General features: G+C 48.0%; 1 protein-coding gene across 1 annotated transcript in view; it reads right to left on the bottom strand.

Moving 5' to 3' along the window:
- MED27 (mediator complex subunit 27) overlaps positions 1-11,800 on the bottom strand; it is a 119,082-nt gene extending 107,282 nt beyond the window's left edge. Inside the window, exons 1-2 of the mRNA XM_075260287.1 lie at positions 11,592-11,800; positions 10,958-11,102 (exon numbers count right to left, since the gene is read on the bottom strand). Of these exons, the coding sequence (XP_075116388.1) occupies positions 10,958-11,102; positions 11,592-11,797 (351 nt within the window). The 5' untranslated portion in view covers positions 11,798-11,800. The remainder of the gene's footprint in view (positions 1-10,957; positions 11,103-11,591) is intronic.
- Positions 11,801-20,575: the final 8,775 nt, after the last annotated feature.

Raw genomic sequence — 20,575 nt, 5'->3', positions numbered from 1 at the left:
GGTGGCGCTGTTATAGGAAGACGTCAACCCCTTTAATGCTGTATAATGTGCTAAGGAGCCGAGTCCTACAAAGTAGGGTTCAGGAGGCAGCATATTGGGGGAAGGGGTGTTAGCTATCCTGGTTAAAGGGGGTTCATAAAAGAGATTGACTGCAATGAATTAGCACACTGACCCCGACGGCACACCCGCCCACGGAGACCATTTTCATTGATGGGGATGGGACCCAACAGCTATTATCCTGCATAATATAAGGCGTTTCATGGGGCGATGTGGGGGTTCATCTAGCTCAGGTTTGCCCCCCAAAGTTCCATCACACCACAAGCGTCACATGCCGTATTTAAGATGTGGTGGGGGCTATAGGTGACAGCCCAGCCTATGATAACCCCCTCCTCCAATCCTGCATGTGATGCATGGGGGTTCTGTGGCACCTCAGTCATTTCCCCTCTCAACCTTCCTCCTCTATGACAATGTCAGGAATCAGGCGCAAAGAGATAGGGGTGGGGGGCAGCGGCAGAGACACCTCGCTCATCTGAGGAGACACCCCCACAATGTGCCTCATTATCCTGACCTCGCTCTATATCCGCCTGGTAATGAGACGCGCGACCGCTTCCCAGCACAGAACTCGCCAGTTGCAGGGGTGGACTGGAAAAGATGGGCGACAAAAAAAGTTTTGCCTCAGAATGATTAAAAGAGTCTTCATCCTAATCTCTGCCCCCTATAATTTCTATTTCGGTAACGAACCCTTCAGCTGGGGAGCCGGGGCCGCCAAGATAACACGAGGAGGGGACCGAGAGCGAGAGACAGAACACAGGGGAACCTCAAAGACTCCGCCATGTCTGGAAACCATCACACAAGATGCAGAATATTCACATAGAAAGAGGAGAAGAGAACAGCACAAAGCCCGGAATGGCTGATAACAGATAGTAATAGATTGTATTCCCCTGTCCTACAGTCGGCCTCACCTCTCCTGACATGGCTGATAACAGATAGTAATAGATTGTATTCCCCTGTCCTACAGTCGGCCTCTCCCCTCCTGACATGGCTGATAACAGATGGTAATAGATTGTATTCCCCTGTCCTACAGTCGGCCTCTCCTCTCCTGACATGGCTGATAACAGATAGTAATAGATTGTATTCTCCTGTCCTACAGTCGGCCTCTCCTGACATGGCTGATAACAGATAGTAATAGATTGTATTCTCCTGTCCTACAGTCGGCCTCTCCTCTCCTGACATGGCTGATAACAGATAGTAATAGATTGTATTCTCCTGTCCTACAGTCGGCCTCTCCCCTCCTGACATGGCTGATAACAGATAGTAATAGATTGTATTCCCCTGTCCTACAGTCGGCCTCTCCTCTCCTGACATGGCTGATAACAGATAGTAATAGATTGTATTCTCCTGTCCTACAGTCGGCCTCTCCTCTCCTGACATGGCTGATAACAGATAGTAATAGATTGTATTCCCCTGTCCTACAGTCGGCCTCTCCTCTCCTGACATGGCTGATAACAGATAGTAATAGATTGTATTCCCCTGTCCTACAGTCGGCCTCTCCTCTCCTGACATGGCTGATAACAGATAGTAATAGATTGTATTCTCCTGTCCTACAGTCGGCCTCTCCTCTCCTGACATGGCTGATAACAGATAGTAATAGCGACATGATGCTGCAGCTAACAATAAGCTTCTATCTCACCCCAAGTGCTTGTTGGAGTTATGGAGTTATCTCACACATCATACACCGGCCATCACTAGTGTTACTCATCATGTGCAGCTTGTTCCTTAGCTCGATGAATTTGGATAAGACAAGGTCTTGGAGGGGTGGGGGGTGCGGGACAGGGTTTTGGCCTAGGAGGGCGCTATGGTGACTGCAGTAAGGTCAGTGACTTCTTCCAGCTAAGTCTCAGGTGAATTGTTCTGTAACCCTTTACATGCTGCATCTGCATGGGGTGTCCAATTATTATGACACAGCAGTAAAGCGTCACCACATTCTGCTCCACCAGCGCGAGTTGCGGCATCGCAGAGACAAGACGAGGCTTGATGGCCGGGGGTGATAATAGCCGAACTGGGACAACAAATCTGCAAAGTATGTGTTATTTACTACGCCGGCCCTTTAATAAGAGCCGTGTGCCTAATAATGGCCTGCATGGAGATTAACCCTTTCCACCATTCCCTTCCTCCAGAGCTGGAGACGTTAATGTGTTCGCCATCTCTGCCGCCGCAGCCGCTCCGTTCACATAACTCTTGGCACAGAGCTGCGCTCCCCTCCCAGGCATAATAGTCAGTGAAATGGCTACAAGGAAGCTGTCCGCGCTCAATTGGCCACGCAGATTTATGGAGATCTCTGGCGCTCACCGTTAACTAGGACAATTGATGGCGCGCTTCACGTGCGCTGATAATGGATGCCCGCTGACAGTGACAGGGAATCGACAATATGGATGAGGCCGCAACGGAGGATAAAAAGACAAGCCCCGGCTGCTGCGCCGATCGCTTAGGGTCTAACAGGGGGGGGCTGTGACCTATGACATCACCCAGGCAGTGACCTCGTACAGCGGAGGGTTTGTTACAATTGCATCCTCTGATCTCCAGGCGGATACAATGTATCAGTGCAGACAAGAGACCGTAACTGTAACAAAGCCTCAGATGTCAGAAGGTTCGGAATACCGAAGTCATTATTATATAAGTAAAGGTGACAACAAGTTACCCCCATTGACAGGATACTGACGGGGGGGGTTACCCATCAAACCTGCTGCCCCCCCTGCTGGAGCTGACTAACAAGTCATAAAGGTGTGCCGCCAAGGGTAAGGGAACCAATGCAGGTAGCTGAATGATGGGGCTTTACTATCTTGAGTGAAGGGGGGGGGGGTTGTCAGTAGATAGGGGGTAACAACCAGAATACTCCTTTTAAAGGGACGGTCCTGGATTATAAATACAGATGCTTTCTGACAAAAACGGCGCCCCATCTGTGCACACGTTGTGTGTGGTATTGCAGCTCAGCCCTGTTCCCTCATCTGTGATTCCAGATACAACCTGCAGACACGGGTGGCGCTGTTTCTAAAGAGAAAACTGCAAAACAGGGCAAGTGTATGACACAGCTGACATTTCCGTACGACGGCGTATTTGTGTATGAACAAATTCTGCGGTTACGGACAGATGAGCCCAGTTCTTTCCCGCACATGTGCACTGGGTTCCAAAAACCCTATAGACATACATTGGATACAGATTAAGCCATGTAAATCCTGACTGTGTGAACAGAACCCTAAACCTACGGCAGCCTACCTGCTCCAGGACAGCCCGGCGCCTGCACGGCCGCAGCCATACTGTATACGGTGACCGCACGAGGCAAGCAAGTCCCTACAACCCTGAACTGCAGCGGAGCGTGACTTGTGAGGACACGGGGGGCGTTCTCAGCCGCCCTCCCCCTCTTATTAATATCTCTGCGCTCGCTATAAGAACTTATGTAAGACGCCTGAACAGATGGCGCCGGGTACGGAGCATATTCTTGCTTGAAATAAACTTTTTTTGTGGAGTGGGAGGGAGCCGATGGCGGCACGAGGAGGGGGGGGGGGGCGCAGATTTTTCAGAGTCTCTTCTTTTTTGACTTGAAGATGAAATAAAAAAAATACATATTAGAAAAAAAAAAGGTTTTCAGGTAAAAGCGGCTTCCACCGCAGGGACACAAGACGCAATTAGCATCCGTTTCATCCGCCGCGCGGACGCCGCGCTTTTATTTGTTAAACGGCTGATTATCAACAGCGAGAGAGAAATTAATCTAATGCGGGAATGAATTAGTAAATATTTTATATGCGGTTCAGCAGATTAAACGGATTTCAGCGCAGCCTGCAGGGACAGCGCCAAAACTTTCTGCCAACGATTAGAAGACGCTTTCATGGTGGAGTTCATTAAGGCGAGGGGAGACGGTAACGCGATCGGGGTCACGGTCGCATCCAGAGAAGCCGATCTGGGGTCGGACCTTGAAAAATGCAAACTTGTTAAATCACGCTCTAGTCACCTCCAAAGCTGTACCCACAACTCCACCAATATGGAGCGTGGCCTTGTGTATAGGGGCAGTATATACAATGTATACAGGAGTAACGTAGGGCTCGGCGGGTACCGATAGGTGTCGTACTGCAGCTGTATACAGCCTGTCTTATAGTCGTGTGCATGAAGTCTTACCACAGCAGCAAAATTTTGAATGCTGCTTTGGATGTGAATAGAGTAGACAGCAAGATCCGTAAAGCGAAGTACACGTAGACTCAGGAATTGTTGGTTCACTTTTCGGATAATCTGGAATAAACTTATTATTACATTGTTAATTGTTGTTTTGTTAACTCTTTGGATACCGCAATGTAAAGAATGGTGGATATTCTGGCTGTCATGGCGTCGTCCAGGGTCACACTATACTAATATATCCACACACTTATCTAGGAACGTAAATCTATCCCTGACAACCCATGTGTTTTGGTTAAACCGACACCTGGATAGGGTGGACTAGGCCCTGGTTGGGGACCCCAAATTAGACATGTGGGAGGGGCTTTGCAAAAGAAAGACCCATATATATATATATATATATATATATATATATATATATATATATATATATCTCAGATGCCAACACGTGCATGGCTGTGGCTCTGACAACCACAATGGAGTCCGCTGTGCTTTACCCTGCAGGCTGGATCCTGACAACCATAACAGGGACAAGCTTTCTATTACAGAGAGATTCGGATTTTAGTTCTCGACTCCCATTCGCCTCGCCAAACCCAAGTGCACAACCTGCGACAAGTGAGAATGACTCGTGATGAGCAGCCGAGAGAGTGTTGACAGAACAATTATCGTCTCTTGACCGTTGTCAGAGCGCGGCAGCACCAGCCGTCACCGCTCGCACACTCTCCGCCGCCGCCGCACGCTCTAAGGAACTTTCCTTCTCTTGTATAAACACGAACGCTGGAAACATTTTCTTCTCTTTCCCAGGAGGGAATCTCAGAGGAAGAAGAAGAAGAGTCTGGAAAGGAGCCCTGATGGCGGCCGAAGTGCCAGAGCTGGAACCGGAGAGAAGGACTGAACACGGCGTCCTCTGGAAGACGAGGGAAGGAGAGCGGGGGTGGGAGGAGGGGAGGGGGTGTCAGCTAGTACTCGCTGTTATCAGCCAGGTCACTGGGGCAGGACGTAGATCACAACTCTTATAACACTCCTGCATTAGTATAAGCTGCTGGATTTAGGGTGATTGGCCCTTTAATAGATCCCTCCATTACTCTTATTGTCAGAAGACGCTCGGGGCCTGGAGGACAATGAGGCTTCTAGACTTATGTGTGTGACTAATATCTGCAGACTTTAGGATACCGGCCCTTTAAGTGTCACACATGATGGGATTTTACTACATTGACACCAGGTCTCTGCAGCTGATCAATAGGGGTTATAGAGGGTTGAGAGCCCTTCACAGCGAGCGATCGACTACAGCGAGGAAAGAGCAGAAACTGGAGATGGAAAAGACACAAGAAAATCAATAAAAGGAGAAAAAAACAAGAATAATAAAAATAATGAAGAATATTAAGACAATTAGAGAGACAGATTATTAACAATGGGGTGAGGTCAGCTGATGCGGGACAAAGACAACCTGTCCCAGAGAGGAGTCACCCAGCTTTCCCAAAGCCCTTAACTATATATTCTGGATTTTGGGAAAGCTGGGTGATTTCCGATGCAAGTGGAGGAAGAGAAGAATTGAGGGTAACAATGTGCAAGATTATATATATATATACACACACATACGGCGGGCTACATATACACCTACAGGCGGGTTACATATACACCTAGGGGGGTCACTACGGGCCGGCTACATGACTCTCTCTAGCTGGTGACACAATCATGGAGAAGGGGCATCGCCAAGCACTGATGGGCGCCCTTCCCCCTTGAGCCAAGATGGCCGCCTGCTGCAGCACTATTACCTATAACCTATAAATAGACCGATAAGATGGCGTCAGGGACCGCACAGCCCCCCGTTCTGATTTTTTAGTACTATTAACGCTTTTTCCTCATTAACACACAGATAAATTAGTCGCTGGCGTTTCCTCTTTTAATTGGTGTGAACGCCAAGAGGGGAAAGAAGGAACAAAATCCCTCCCATAAATAAGATGCCGCGGCAGCCGAGCGGTTCCATCTCGCAGTCACCGGGGATTTCATGCAAATTTGTTTTTCCTGGGGCGAACTTGACATGGGCAGATAAACCTTAACAAAATTACGTAAGGAGAGCGCGCGGTTACCCTGGAAGACGAGCCGCGCCAAAGACGTCAGAAACTGATGTTACAAGGACAATAGAGAAGTAAGAAGCACTGTATCCAACACCACTCATAGGAAGCCACTGACCGGCCCCGCGGGGCCCTCAGAGCTCTCAGGGGCCCCTGCTGAAATCCTTAAAGGGATCTGCGCTGTGTGTCCCACAAGCTCAAACATCATGGAGCATGCTCACAGCCGCCACATGTCAGACCCCGCCCACCAATGAACGCAGGATTATACTGTATACTTGTGAATTGTCGGTGCTGTGTGCCGCTAACGCTCTGCGAGTATACAACCATTACACACTGGATTAATACATTCCACAGCTGCAGGTTTTTTACAGTTGTATCCAGTCTAGACGATTCTTTGTAGCTGTCACCACACTTTACCCACACTGACACACTGTAACAAACAGGGCAGGAGAGAAGACGAGGCTGCTCTGATGCTAAACTGGAAGCAACTGTAGCAAAACCTCAGCTGTGAGAAATGCCAAAGCTAGAATAATGGTCAGGGATTGTAAACTTTTAGGTTACATCCTTGTCCTGATCACAGCCTACTGCATAGGTGGTGACAGGGCCCTGCGGGGCTCGCATTCTATTCACTGACAGCATGCTAGATGGCAGACCTTGCGGTTCAGGGGCATTGTTGCCTTGCAGACAGCGCAGGAGGAGACGGATGTGGATGCTGGATGTGGTCCATGTGCTGGAGGGTGAATACAGATGGCACCCCCAGGGGCCTTACACTTTGGGTGGGGGGGGCAGGGATATTTGGACTACATGAGATCTGTCTGCTCTTTGCTTACATCCAGAGCTGCCGATGTTGCTGACACAGGGATTATGCTAAACCCCGGTGAGCGCAACTCCCAAATTCCAAGCGAGAGCTTGTTAAGCGCCTGAAGTTTGATGTCGGGTTGTACATTATCACTTCTGCCCTTCACCGCCGTCCTCTGCAATCTTGGCCTGTTTTCCCTGCTTGCATGCTATCTGCCTGCCACATAGTTACTCAAGCAAGCAGTAATGTAAGAACAGGCAGAAGGAGGGAGGGGGGAGATGCCCTTATCTCAGCTCATCAAATATACAAGGTGGAGGCAGAAAATCTGGTGGGGGGGCCGGGGGGGCACATTAATTATTGAGATGAAGGGAAAACAAAATACAGAACAGCAAAAAACAGCTGCCACCTCAAAAGGAGGACACGAAAATGAGCAGCGGCGGGAGGGTGAGGGCGCGGAGCGCGGTGGGGGGACCGAAGGTCAGAGCGGCCGAGGGTGCAAAACCAGCAGAACCGGCGTCTGAGGAAACCAAACCACAAGCCAAAGTCACTGACCCGGCCTTAATAATGCACTAGGAGAACACTTACTGGCAGCTCTACAGGCATGGACGGATTTAAAGGGGCGGTAGCAGGATCTGCAGAGATCACGTACACATCAGCGAACATCTCCCAAATTCTCCCCATACCAGTCAATGAGATCTAAACCTGTCCAGATCTATAGTATGGATCCTGCGTCGCCCCACAGATCCAGATCGAATTCTATGAAAACAAAGATCCATAAAACGCATCGAAACTCCCCAAAGAAAACGATCACAAAGATGGATTTTTTTTTTTTAGATTCCATCGAAAGGAGAAACCGATATTATCAATGGGGTGACATTGATAGGAACAAAATTGGCGACAACTAGATCTGACGTCATTGGGCGCATCAGTTGGTCTCTTACTCTGTTAAATTTAAAGGGGTTCCCAGGCAGGAGCGAGAAGGGGCACTGGATGGGGTAACTACGCCATTACCTTTCTCTAGCAGCCAGGATGTTATTTGCTCCTGCTGTCCCTGATGTCCGGGCTCCGGGTCCTTGTTACATATTACATTTTGTCCCCACCTTGTCACTACCACTGCTGCGCCTGGACACCAGCCATTACTCAACCACAAGGCCGGGCGTGGCCATAAAGGTCCATGATCATGTAAAAAAACATTACCTGACCGCTTGTACCAGGACTGTACCGTCTGCCTGCAATAAGTCATGTTAGCTGTAACACCCTGGATGTTGGTCTAGATTTTAGCTGAGGAGCACGGGATCCAGGAGTGATAAGGAATGTACCCAGTCATGAATGAGGCCCACCTTCCATCAGCATGGAGGACTTCAAGCCTGGCGTATAAGAGGCTGGCCTTGATCCCCCACCACTGTGTTGGCGCTGCAGTAACGGGGAGCACTGGCGCCCCTTCATTCTACTAACCAGCGTGTGCCCCGGATACAGTGGCCACCTATCACACTCACTCCCTAAGGATAACAGAAGGCATCTTGACATCGGTCTCTGCTTGCAAGAGCATAGTAAAAACGAAGAAAATGGCGGCCAGGTGTGGCGAGCCCCCTGAGGTACGAGACATCCCATCCCCCAGGACAGCGATACTGCAGTAGATATAGAGGAGTCGCCTCTGCGGGTGAGCACATAACTGATGATCAATTAATATCCGTACACTTCTGCGGGATCCAGCAATAATGAGTGGGTGTCAGGCTCTCATCTTCTCCTGATAGATGCAGCTTAAAATATGAAGTGTCTAGACGCCCCAACCGGCTCCCCGCGCCCGCGGCAAAAGAAAGCGAGAGAAAAAAATCCAGAAAAAGGAAAGTTTCAATTTGGACTTTTGAAAGATTGGAAAATGATAGAAGAATCTATGAAGATGAATGTCTGCGTGCCGCGCGGCGACTCTAATAAATCAATCACACATTCTCATTTCAGCAGATTACTGCAGTAAGCAAAAAAAAAATAAACCGCCAACGTGTATGGAAAACGGCTGACGGCATCAAGAGTGCGGGAGACACTGACAAGAGCTAGCCACCGACTCGTCACCAGAAGATTAACCCGACCGGGCCGCAGCTACGCCGCAAACCACAAGTCAGAGGGCTATTGGATTCTGATAACAGCGCCACACTTGTTCATAGGTTGTGTGTGGTATTGCAGCTTAGCAGAGATGTAAGAGCACATACCCAGTGGGCAGGTGCAGGGCTGTTTCTGGAGCAAAGCAGCCTTTCCTAATCCAGGGCAACCCCTTTAAGGGGCTATTTCTCCATTAAAAGCATTTAAAGGGACATTCTGGAAGTTACAGATTGATAACCTATGCTGAGGATGTCTGCAGTATGTGACTAGTGGGAATCAGATACCAGGAACCCCTGTTCATCAGCTGGTTGAAGAGGTTTCAGGTGAGTGCCATACATATCGTATGGCCAGTGGTGGGTATTGCAGCTCAGCCCCATTCACTTGAATTGGACTGAGCTTCTGCTGAACCTTTTGACTAATGCAAATGTCATCACTGGAACAGGGAAAAGGCCACAACACTTGTGAGCGCCGCCAGCTCCTTACACCCTCAACGACCTAACCGAAGTACAGGCCATTGATATGCAAGTCACAGAGAACCAGTTTAAAGGAATAAGCAGGTTCTGAGTTGTTGGACCGCAGCCCTCCACGTGAAGAAGAGCCCCTTGCCCATCACTGCTGTTCCTATAAGTCCCACTGACATGAATGGAGACATATGCGTGTACGTCAGTGACCACCGCGCCGTTCATTACAGGAGTATATAGCTTTATCACTGTATGACTGACGAGGGTCTGACCATTAGGACCACCATGGATCAGCTCTGTGTACATGTAGCTGTGTCAGCCCGGAACAGACCACAGATGGAGTGGTGGCCCCTTTGTTCTGCTGCTCAGGCCGCACTGATCATACATAGATAGCACCCCTAACATTAGCTCTGGAGAACCCCTTTAATTCCTCTCAATGAACTCGACACAATGATAAATCGCTGGACCGGACAGCTCACCACTTCATAAAACCCCAAATGACTTTATAGAGCGTCGCCATCTCACGTGTCATGGTCACTGCTTGCGGTCACACACTCATAGACTGAAGTACAAACCAAGCTGTGACTTCCCACAGCTGAGAGTTTGTTACAAGGCAGAATTTTACAAAACCATTAATGAGATTGAGTGTGAGGAGGTGGGAGACGAATACCCCCATGCTTACTGTCTATGTGTGGGGTTGTATAAAGCGTATAACTAGACAGATTCACAAGTCATTGCACTTATAGACTTCTATACAACCCCACACAGATCCAGTTACCATTCAGGACTCAAGAAAAGCCGGATGACAATTTCTATTACATTGACAGTACTCATTTAAATAGCACCAGGATATTCTGCAGCACTATATAGAGATCACTCATATAAGTCTCTGATCTCATGGGGCTTGTCAATCTAAATTCCAAGTTAACCCCATGTTGCCCCAGTGCTGGAAAGTAACAGCGCTACCTGCTGAGCCGCTTCGCTGCCCTTACTGAAGACCAACATGGTGGTCAGCGAGCTTCTAACAGGTATGATGTGTGTCTGATTGGTGAGGATACAACCACTGGAACCCTGACCGATCACACAGATGGGGGGGGGGGGGGGGGGGGGCGGGCGCACCTGGCCCCTGTTTCTAACAACATAAAAGGAGGATGGGATTGAAGAGCTGCCAGCACATAGACATCTCAGTAAAAGTGCCCCACTGCCTTCATGTGATGATGAGGATCCCAGTAGTCAGGAAATACAACCAGTATGAAGGGGTGGGACGGTGGTCTGCAACTGGTGTCCCCCCCCCCAGCTGTACCACAGTATGCTAGAAGCTGCAGACCAGTAATAGGGGGCACGCCAGACCCTTGTCTTACCTTATTGGACCACTTATAAGCCTGCAGCAGCTGGCTGTACAGCGGGGTCTTGTCGTGGACGGGGTCCAGGCTCAGCAGGCCGCTATTATGGAGCGGATGGTTCTCCGACGGTTTCCCCACCAGATTACTGAGACGTTCCAGCTCACTGAGGAGAAAGGGGAGAGAGAGATCAGCAAGACATCGAACTGTAACAGGACTACAACTCCCAGCAAGTCACCTGCCCCATATATCAAATATTACAGTGGACCAGGTCAGTGGCCAACAGCCCTTAGGGGCACCGGGGCTACCAGGAGGCTACTGTATGGGCACACAAACACTGCGGCCACTGCCAGGTATACGCTATACGCCGACCATCAACTAACAAGGATCCTTGTGATACTTATTACCAGCGCTGACACATTGTAACAAAGTAACAGCACAGACTGACTAGACTGAATACATTGTAACAGCACAGACTGACTAGACTGAATACATTGTAACAAACCCTCAGCTGTGATCATTCACTGACGACAAGCAGAGATCCAGCAAGAGAGACTACAGAGCACCCGAGGCCTGCCCGGACATTCCGAGCACACTCCACAGGCCTCTCTCCCCCCCCCCCCAGCAGCCCCTCCCTCCCCGCCTGAGCCCATACTTGAGGTCCCGGTTGACGGAGTGCAGGTTGTCCTGGAAGTCGCTGATGAAGGATCTCTCCCGGGCCTCCTGGCTCTCCTTGTTCTTCATGCCATCCTTCAGGCAGTCAAACACCCGGGTGACGCTGGAGCGAAGCGCCTGGATGGAGTGAATGGCCTGGGAGAAGGCCTCCAGGTTCACCCCGACGTTCAACGGGTCCGCCATCATCTCGTATCGGCGCTGCTGTGGGAACAGTCCCCGAGTGATGACGTCACAACCGCGCAGGGGATGCCGGGGAATGTAGTGCGCGCTGGGAGTGAGGCGTCCTGTCGCTATGGGTGCGGGTAGTGGTCACCATTCTGGGCTCTGGGAAAGCAGGGTGATACTAGAATGGCTGCTGTTCCATAGTCACTCGGCTCTACCTTACTAGGAAGAATACCTGCCACTCAGGCGTCTAGGAAAGATGGGTGAGTGAGTGGCCCCCAGGGATACCCTGATACAGAGCATATTTTCTGGGCTTTCATCCAGCTTTCCTAGGTTCCTGATAAACTTGGCTTGGTATACAGTACTAAACAACTCTTCCACTCAGGAGCAAAGGAAAGCTGGGTAGTTACAATATGGCTGCCAGTTCATAGTCACTCAGCTTTCCCTTCACGGTATAGAAGTGATAACGTGATACCGCGAACCCTTCTTGGGCCCGGTTCACATCTGCATTTGGTATTCCATTCGGGGAGTCTGCTTAGTAATAACCTGATACAGAGAGGCTTTATGTAGCATCACCCAGCTTTCCTGAATGACAGACCGGCCTTGCTATACAGTAATATGACATCAGTAGCTATCTAGCCAATTCTTCCACTCAGGAGACAAGGAAAGCTGGGTGACCACTGTTCTGGGTATAGCAAGATTTCTCACCCAGACAAAGACCTGACCTCAAAGCTGGTGAATTCAGCAATTGGGATATCTCTGCTTGCTGTCAGTGAATGTAACCATCCTTGTTTATATGCCAACCTCTGGGGGTGATCAGTGGTATTAGGTTGGGGGCGGGGGGAGAGGAGGCTGGGGGTGATCAGTGGTATTAGGTTGGGGGCGGGGGGAGAGGAGGCTGGGGGTGATCAGTGGTATTAGGTTGGGGGCGGGGGGAGAGGAGGCTGGGAGTGATCAGTGGTATTAGGTTGGGGGCGGGGGGAGAGGAGGCTGGGGGTGATCAGTGGTATTAGGTTGGGGGCGGGTGGAGAGGAGGCTGGGGGTGCTCAGTGGTATTAGGTTGGGGGCGGGGGGAGAGGAGGCTGGGGGTGATCAGTGGTATTAGGTTGGGGGCGGGGGGAGAGGAGGCTGGGGGTGATCAGTGGTATTAGGTTGGGGGCGGGGGGAGAGGAGGCTGGGGGTAATCATTGGTATTAGGTGGGGGGAGGAGGCTGGGGGTGATCAGTGGTATTAGGTTGGGGAGAGGAGGCTGGGGGTGATCAGTGGTATTATGTTGGGGGCGGGGGGAGAGGAGGCTGGGGGTAATCAGTGGTATTAGGTTGGGGGCGGGGGGAGAGGAGGCTGGGGGTGATCAGTGGTATTAGGTTGGGGGCGGGGGGAGAGGAGGCTGGGGGTGATCAGTGGTATTAGGTTGGGGGCGGGGGGAGAGGAGGCTGGGGGTAATCATTGGTATTAGGTGGGGGGAGGAGGCTGGGGGTGATCAGTGGTATTAGGTTGGGGAGAGGAGGCTGGGGGTAATCAGTGGTATTAGGTTGGGGGCGGGGGGTGATCAGTGGTATTAGGTTGGGGGCGGGGGGTGATCAGTGGTATTAGGTTGGGGGCGGGGGGAGAGGAGGCTGGGGGTAATCAGTGGTATTAGGTGGGGGGAGGAGGCTGGGGGTGATCAGTGGTATTAGGTTGGGGGCGGGGGGAGAGGAGGCTGGGGGTGATCAGTGGTATTAGGTTGGGGGCGGGGGGAGAGGAGGTGGGGGTGATCAGTGGTATTAGGTTGGGGGCGGGGGGAGAGGAGGCTGGGGGTGATCAGTGGTATTAGGTTGGGGGCAGGGGGAGAGGAGGCTGTAGGTTATCAGTGGTATTAGGTTGGGGGCGGGGGGAGAGGAGGCTGGGGGTGATCAGTGGTATTAGGTTGGGGGCAGGGGGAGAGGAGGCTGTAGGTTATCAGTGGTATTAGGTTGGGGGCGGGGGGAGAGGAGGCTGGGGGTAATCAGTGGTATTAGGTGGGGAGAGGAGGCTGGGGGTGATCAGAGTTATGAGGCCGGGGGAGGCTGATTATTCTCTCTGCTACTTGTCCATTTTTCTCTTGTAACATTCCAATAAAGAGAAGATCGATTTGCTTTTCATAAGTGGCTGCTGTGAAGTTCCAGCTTTCCATGTTGTTGGTTCAGCAGAAAGTTCTTCTCTCCATCTCCGTCTCTCCGGCCGCTGCCTTAGATATGCTCAAAGAAAGATGATTTGCCAGCAGAGGTTAACCCCTGATGCTCCGACCAGTTATCTACAAGTCCCTACAATATCCTCTCCATATCATGTCCTGTGACTCGGGCACAAGGCTCCTGCTTCTGACTCCTCTGTATTTGCATCCACTTTACCTCTCAGGCTTGGTTCACACAGCGCTTGCCACTCCGTATGGAAAATCCATTCCCCTTCCCGCAGCACTTTTCTTTCCCCAGTTTTAGCCCTCTTCGGGCAGAAAGTGAATGGAAACCCCATAGACTATAATGGGGTCCACGGGTTTCCTAAGGTAACCGCTTTTTTATGTGCATTAGGTTTCCGTTCAGGAGGGTCCCCAAGTTTGATCTATGTTAAACACCAAAAACCCCTTCTACTTCTTACATCCTGTATTATACTCCAGAGCTGCGCTCACTATTCTGCTGGTACAGTCACTGTGTACATACATTACTTATCCTGTATTATACTCCAGAGCTGCGCTCACTATTCTGCTGGTACAGTCACTGTGTACATACATTACATTACTTATCCTGTATTATAATCCAGAGCTGCGCTCACTATTCTGCTGGTACAGTCACTGTGTACATACATTACATTACTTATCCTGTATTATACTCCAGAGCTGCGCTCACTATTCTGCTGGTACAGTCACTGTTTACATACATTACATTACTTATCCTGTATTATACTCCAGAGCTGCGCTCACTATTCTGCTGGTACAGTCACTGTGTACATACATTACATTACTTATCCTGTATTATACTCCAGAGCTGTGCTCACTATTCTGCTGGTGCAGTCACTGTGTACATACATTACTTATCCTGTATTATACTCCAGAGCTGCGCTCACTATTCTGCTGGTGCAGTCACTGTGTATATACATTACATTACTTATCCTGTATTATACTCCAGAGCTGCGCTCACTATTCTGCTGGTACAGTCACTGTGTACATACATTACATTACTTATCCTGTATTATACTGCAGAGCTGCGCTCACTATTCTGCTGATACAGTCACTGTATACATACATTACTTATCCTGTATTATACTCCAGAGCTGCGCTCACTATTCTGCTGGTGCAGTCACTGTGTATATACATTACATTACTTATCCTGTATTATACTCCAGAGCTGCGCTCACTATTCTGCTGGTACAGTCACTGTGTACATACATTACATTACTTATCCTGTATTATACTCCAGAGCTGCGCTCACTATTCTGCTGGTACAGTCACTGTGTACATACATTACATTACTTATCCTGTATTATACTCCAGAGCTGCGCTCACTATTCTGCTGGTACAGTCACTGTGTACATACATTACATTACTTATCCTGTATTATACTCCAGAGCTGCGCTCACTATTCTGCTGGTACAGTCACTGTGTACATACATTACATTATATATCCTGTACTGATCCTATTGTCTTCTCCAGCTGTGGATATTTCATCACCCCATTCCTGCTTGTTCACCTTCTGCACGGAGCTTATTCTATTCTATTGTATTTTGCATTATGTCTTCTGTACTTCAGGCTTTGCACAGTCATTGGGGTAGTTAAAGCTCCTCTAGATTATGAGAATCTTACAAATAGCGCATCATATCTCATCTTTCAGGACTCTTGTGTGAGTGTGTCATGGTGGGTGAGTAGATAATTGGGATTAGCTTTAGTCACAGCTGTATTTGGAGGTAGGTTCTTAGTGACTCCTCCGCCTATATCTTCACTTCCATGCCCTTGTTAATCTTATTTAAACCTGTCATCAATAAGAATTGAAAATCAAAGTCAATTGGTAAAATCAGAATATGGCCGATTCATGCTCCGAGTCCTCACAAATCACTCACAGGCCACATCCGTCTCCTGCAAGGTCACACCCCATTAGATTAATTGACATACCTTGTTCTAGAAGCATAAATCATTTCACATCACATATCGTCCTTCTACTGCCGGTAACCACAATATTCACAGAGTAAAACAAGAGGAAGGATTCTGTCATCTCCTGAATCAGAGGCGCAAACTAATCACCCCGGGACGTCAATAACACAACAACATCTAATATATGTGCCCAGAACAACAGAGGACCAACCCTATAGAACGGCAGCAAAGTATAACTACTATTATACTGCTCCTATGTACAAGAATATAACTACTATAATACTGCTCCTATGTACAAGAATATAACTACTATAATACTGCTCCTATGTATAAGAATATAACTACTATAATACTACCTCCTATGTACAAGAATATAACTACTATAATACTGCCTCCTATGTACAAGAATATAACTACTATAATACTACCTCCTATGTACAAGAATATAACTACTATAATACTACTCCTATGTACAAGAATATAACTACTATAATACTACTCCTATGTACAAGAATATAACTACTATAATACTGCTCCTATGTACAAGAATATAACTACTATAATACTACCTCCTATGTACAAGAATATAACTACTATAATACTGCCCCCTATGTACAAGAATATAACTACTATAATACTGCTCCTATGTACAAGAATATAACTACTATAATACTACCTCTTATGTACAAGAATATAACTACTATAATACTACCTATGTACAAGAATATAACTACTATAATACTGTTCCTATGTACAAGAATATAACTACTATAATACTGCTCCTATGTACAAGAATATAACTACTATAATACTACCTCCTATGTACAAGAATATAACTACTATAATACTACCTCCTATGTACAAGAATATAACTACTATAATACTGCTCCTATGTACAAGAATATAACTACTATATACTGCCCCTAGTGGATGTGTAGGGATCACAATCAGGTCTTATTACATTAGTATATACCAGTGAGTCTTCCCCTATATACATTCTCAGGCTTTCAGTCTCAGACATAGATGCGGGGTAATTACATAACTATAGGTATTTTCTGTGCATTTACCAGGCGGTTGTTTTCCGGTCCTTAGACACATGAGTTGTCGTTAATTATAGATCCAGATGGCGCAGAGTACGGTAAGATTCAGCGCGTTAGACATTACTAAATATGCTTTATAACAGAGGCAAGAGATGCTATCCAATCCTACAGTAGTACTACCTATATACAGTATGTGTAACGTATAGCGGCTGTACATATAGACTTATATACAGTATATACCCAGGTTATCCCGGCACGGTCCATATCTCTATAGACAGGAGGTATAACCCCCAGCAGTCAGGATGGTTGGGGTAGTTGTACACTGATATGACTTTCCTCCTATTATTGCGGTTGTATATTATGACTATTTGGCCTCCTCTCCGGTCCTGCGTTGCCGCCGCTCCGCTGTATACATGGCCCCCACGGCCGCTGCCGCCTTCTCTTATTACCCTCCAGATAAAGCGATTATTTTTTACGTTGTGTTGTTTTGGGCTATTACAATGAAGAGTCTTCCTCCTCCTCAGACCCCAGAGAAATGCAGCAATAGCTGGACCCCTCGCCCTGCTCCCTCCCCCCCCCTCGCCCCACTGCCCCCCCCCCCCCCCCCCCCCCGCATTAAAACCTTTTCACTGCTATTAGAAATCCAATATTTAGATCCTTTCCAACAAACAAAATTCCTCTGCTACTGGGGGATGTACTTGTAGTATACTCTTCATGTATCAGTCAGCTCAGGATGAACAGGTAAGAGGGTAGGTGAAAAATGATACTATTTGTCCAAGTGTCAGTCTTTACTTTAGTAGTGGAATTCTATTCTTAAACCATAGTGTATAACCACATAGGCCAACCTCACTGTGTATATAAGTGACTGTTGTGTTTGATGAATAATGGGAAATCTGTTATGGGCAGTGATACGTCTGACCCTATAGTGTATATATATAAATGCTTCATGCCTACTATGAGTCATTTTAACCCTTTACGCCTTTAAGTCCTCCAAGGCCGGAGTATCCCTATAAGTGTCTGCACATTCTTCTACATTCCTATTAACCATAAGCAGAGAACACGATTAATAATCCACATCATGAATGTAACATGAGCAGCAACGCCGCACAGCAGAGCCAAACATTCATCAGGTAATGCAGTAGATGTCACCGGCAGTCCTATGTAACACCACAGATAATGTAGTAGATGTCACCGGCAGTCCTATGTAATGTAGTAGATGTCACCGGCAGTCCTATGTAATGTAGTAGATGTCACCGGCAGTCCTATGTAATGTAGTAGATGTCACCTGCAGTCCTATGTAACACCAAAGATAACACAGTGATATCTCTCTGAGTACAGGTAATGTAATAGATGTCACCGGCAGTCCTATGTAACGCCACAGATAACACAGTGATAACTCTCTGAGTACAGGTAATGTAGTAGATGTCACCGGCAGTCCTATGTAACACCACAGATAACACAGTGATATCTCTCTGAGTACAGGTAATGTAGTAGATGTCACCGGCAGTCCTATGTAACACCACAGATAACACAGTGATAACTCTCTATATACAGGTAATGTAGTAGATGTCACCTGCAGTCCTATGTAACACCACAGATAACACAGTGATAACTCTCTATATACAGGTAATGTAGTAGATGTCACCAGCAGTCCTATGTAACACCACAGATAACACAGTGATAACACTCTGAGTACAGGGAATGTAGTAGATGCCACCGGCAGTCCTATGTAATGTCGTAGATGTCACCGGCAGTCCTATGTAATGTGGTAGATGTCACCGGCAGTCCTATGTAATGTCGTAGATGTCACCGGCAGTCCTATGTAATGTAGTAGATGTCACCGGCAGTCCTATGTAATGTAGTAGATGCCACCGGCAGTCCTATGTAATGTCGTAGATGCCACCGGCAGTCCTATGTAATGTCGTAGATGCCACCGGCAGTCCTATGTAATGTCGTAGATGTCACCGGCAGTCCTATGTAATGTCGTAGATGTCACCGGCAGTCCTATGTAATGTTGTAGATGTCACCGGCAGTCCTATGTAATGTAGTAGATGTCACCGGCAGTCCTATGTAATGTAGTAGATGTCACTGGCAGTCCTATGTAATGTAGTAGATGTCACCGGCAGTCCTATGTAATGTAATAGATGTCACCGGCAGTCCTATGTAATGTAGTAGATGTCACCGGCAGTCCTATGTAATGTAGTAGATGTCACCGGCAGTCCTATGTAATGTAATAGATGTCACCGGCAGTCCTATGTAATGTAATAGATGTCACCGGCAGTCCTATGTAATGTTGTAGATGTCACCGGCAGTCCTATGTAATGTAGTAGATGTCACCGGCAGTCCTATGTAATGTAGTAGATGTCACCGGCAGTCCTATGTAATGTAGTAGATGTCACTGGCAGTCCTATGTAATGTAGTAGATGTCACCGGCAGTCCTATGTAATGTAGTAGATGTCACCGGCAGTCCTATGTAATGTAGTAGATGTCACCGGCAGTCCTATGTAATGTAGTAGATGTCACCGGCAGTCCTATGTAATGTCGTAGATGTCACCGGCAGTCCTATGTAATGTCGTAGATGTCACCGGCAGTCCTATGTAATGTGGTAGATGTCACCGGCAGTCCTATGTAATGTAGTAGATGTCACCGGCAGTCCTATGTAATGTCGTAGATGTCACCGGCAGTCCTATGTAATGTTGTAGATGTCACCGGCAGTCCTATGTAATGTTGTAGATGTCACCGGCAGTCCTATGTAATGTAGTAGATGTCACCGGCAGTCCTATGTAATGTAGTAGATGTCACCGGCAGTCCTATGTAATGTAGTAGATGTCACCGGCAGTCCTATGTAACCCCATAGCAGTTCTATGTGGTGTCAGTGCACCCTGCGGCACACTCGGCTCTGCTATACGGGCCGGCTTTATGCTATATCACACATTTATTATTCACTTGCTCTTCAGAGGTGACTGCTGTGACTGATATATCAGAATATAGATTTTCCTGCCCCCGCGAGGTTCCTATCATCGCTCTGCGGCAGGCGCTCGCTGTCACTGGTATATAAATAGGGATTTTACTGTACTTGTCCTGGGCTATCGGATTCCAGAGGTAGGACTTGTGAATGAGCTGTGCCTTCCTCCCGACTCTGACCTTGTGGGGTCACATTACACAGACCCAAGCACAAAAGTAAGAAGTCGCCCCAGGAGCGGTGCTAAGTGCAGAGTTCTGCAAGGTTAAGCCAATGCAGAGGTGTGAGATGGATTTTCACTCTACGTTCCAGAGGTGAAGGACACAGGACGCCAACTTAAGCAGAAATGTAGTAGTCCTGCTTTCTCTTAAAGGGAAGCTCCTCCTGGAGATCCTTAAAGGGCATGTGTCACGGAACAAAGGTATACGTCTTCCTCCGGATGGTCTTTTGAATCAACACGGACGCAAGAGGTCGGGAGACAACAGCAATTTATTGTAATCCACAAAGTTAGTAGCCGGTGGCGGTCACATCAACCGTAATAACAATAAGTCCACAGAAGTCACAATCCAATGATAACTTTGGTTCCTTGGTCCTGTAACTATATCCTGGCTCTCTGCAGAGCTGTGCACAGGCCGGCTAACACATACTAACTCCAGCTACAACTATATACTAAGACTGTTACACCTATATCTGTGGGTGGGAAG

The sequence above is a fragment of the Leptodactylus fuscus genome, chromosome 11 (assembly GCF_031893055.1).
Source record: "Leptodactylus fuscus isolate aLepFus1 chromosome 11, aLepFus1.hap2, whole genome shotgun sequence".
NCBI classification, from domain to species: domain Eukaryota; kingdom Metazoa; phylum Chordata; class Amphibia; order Anura; family Leptodactylidae; genus Leptodactylus; species Leptodactylus fuscus.
The sequence above is the reverse complement of the archived record's forward strand: the minus strand, read 5'-3'. Positions and strand labels throughout refer to the sequence as shown.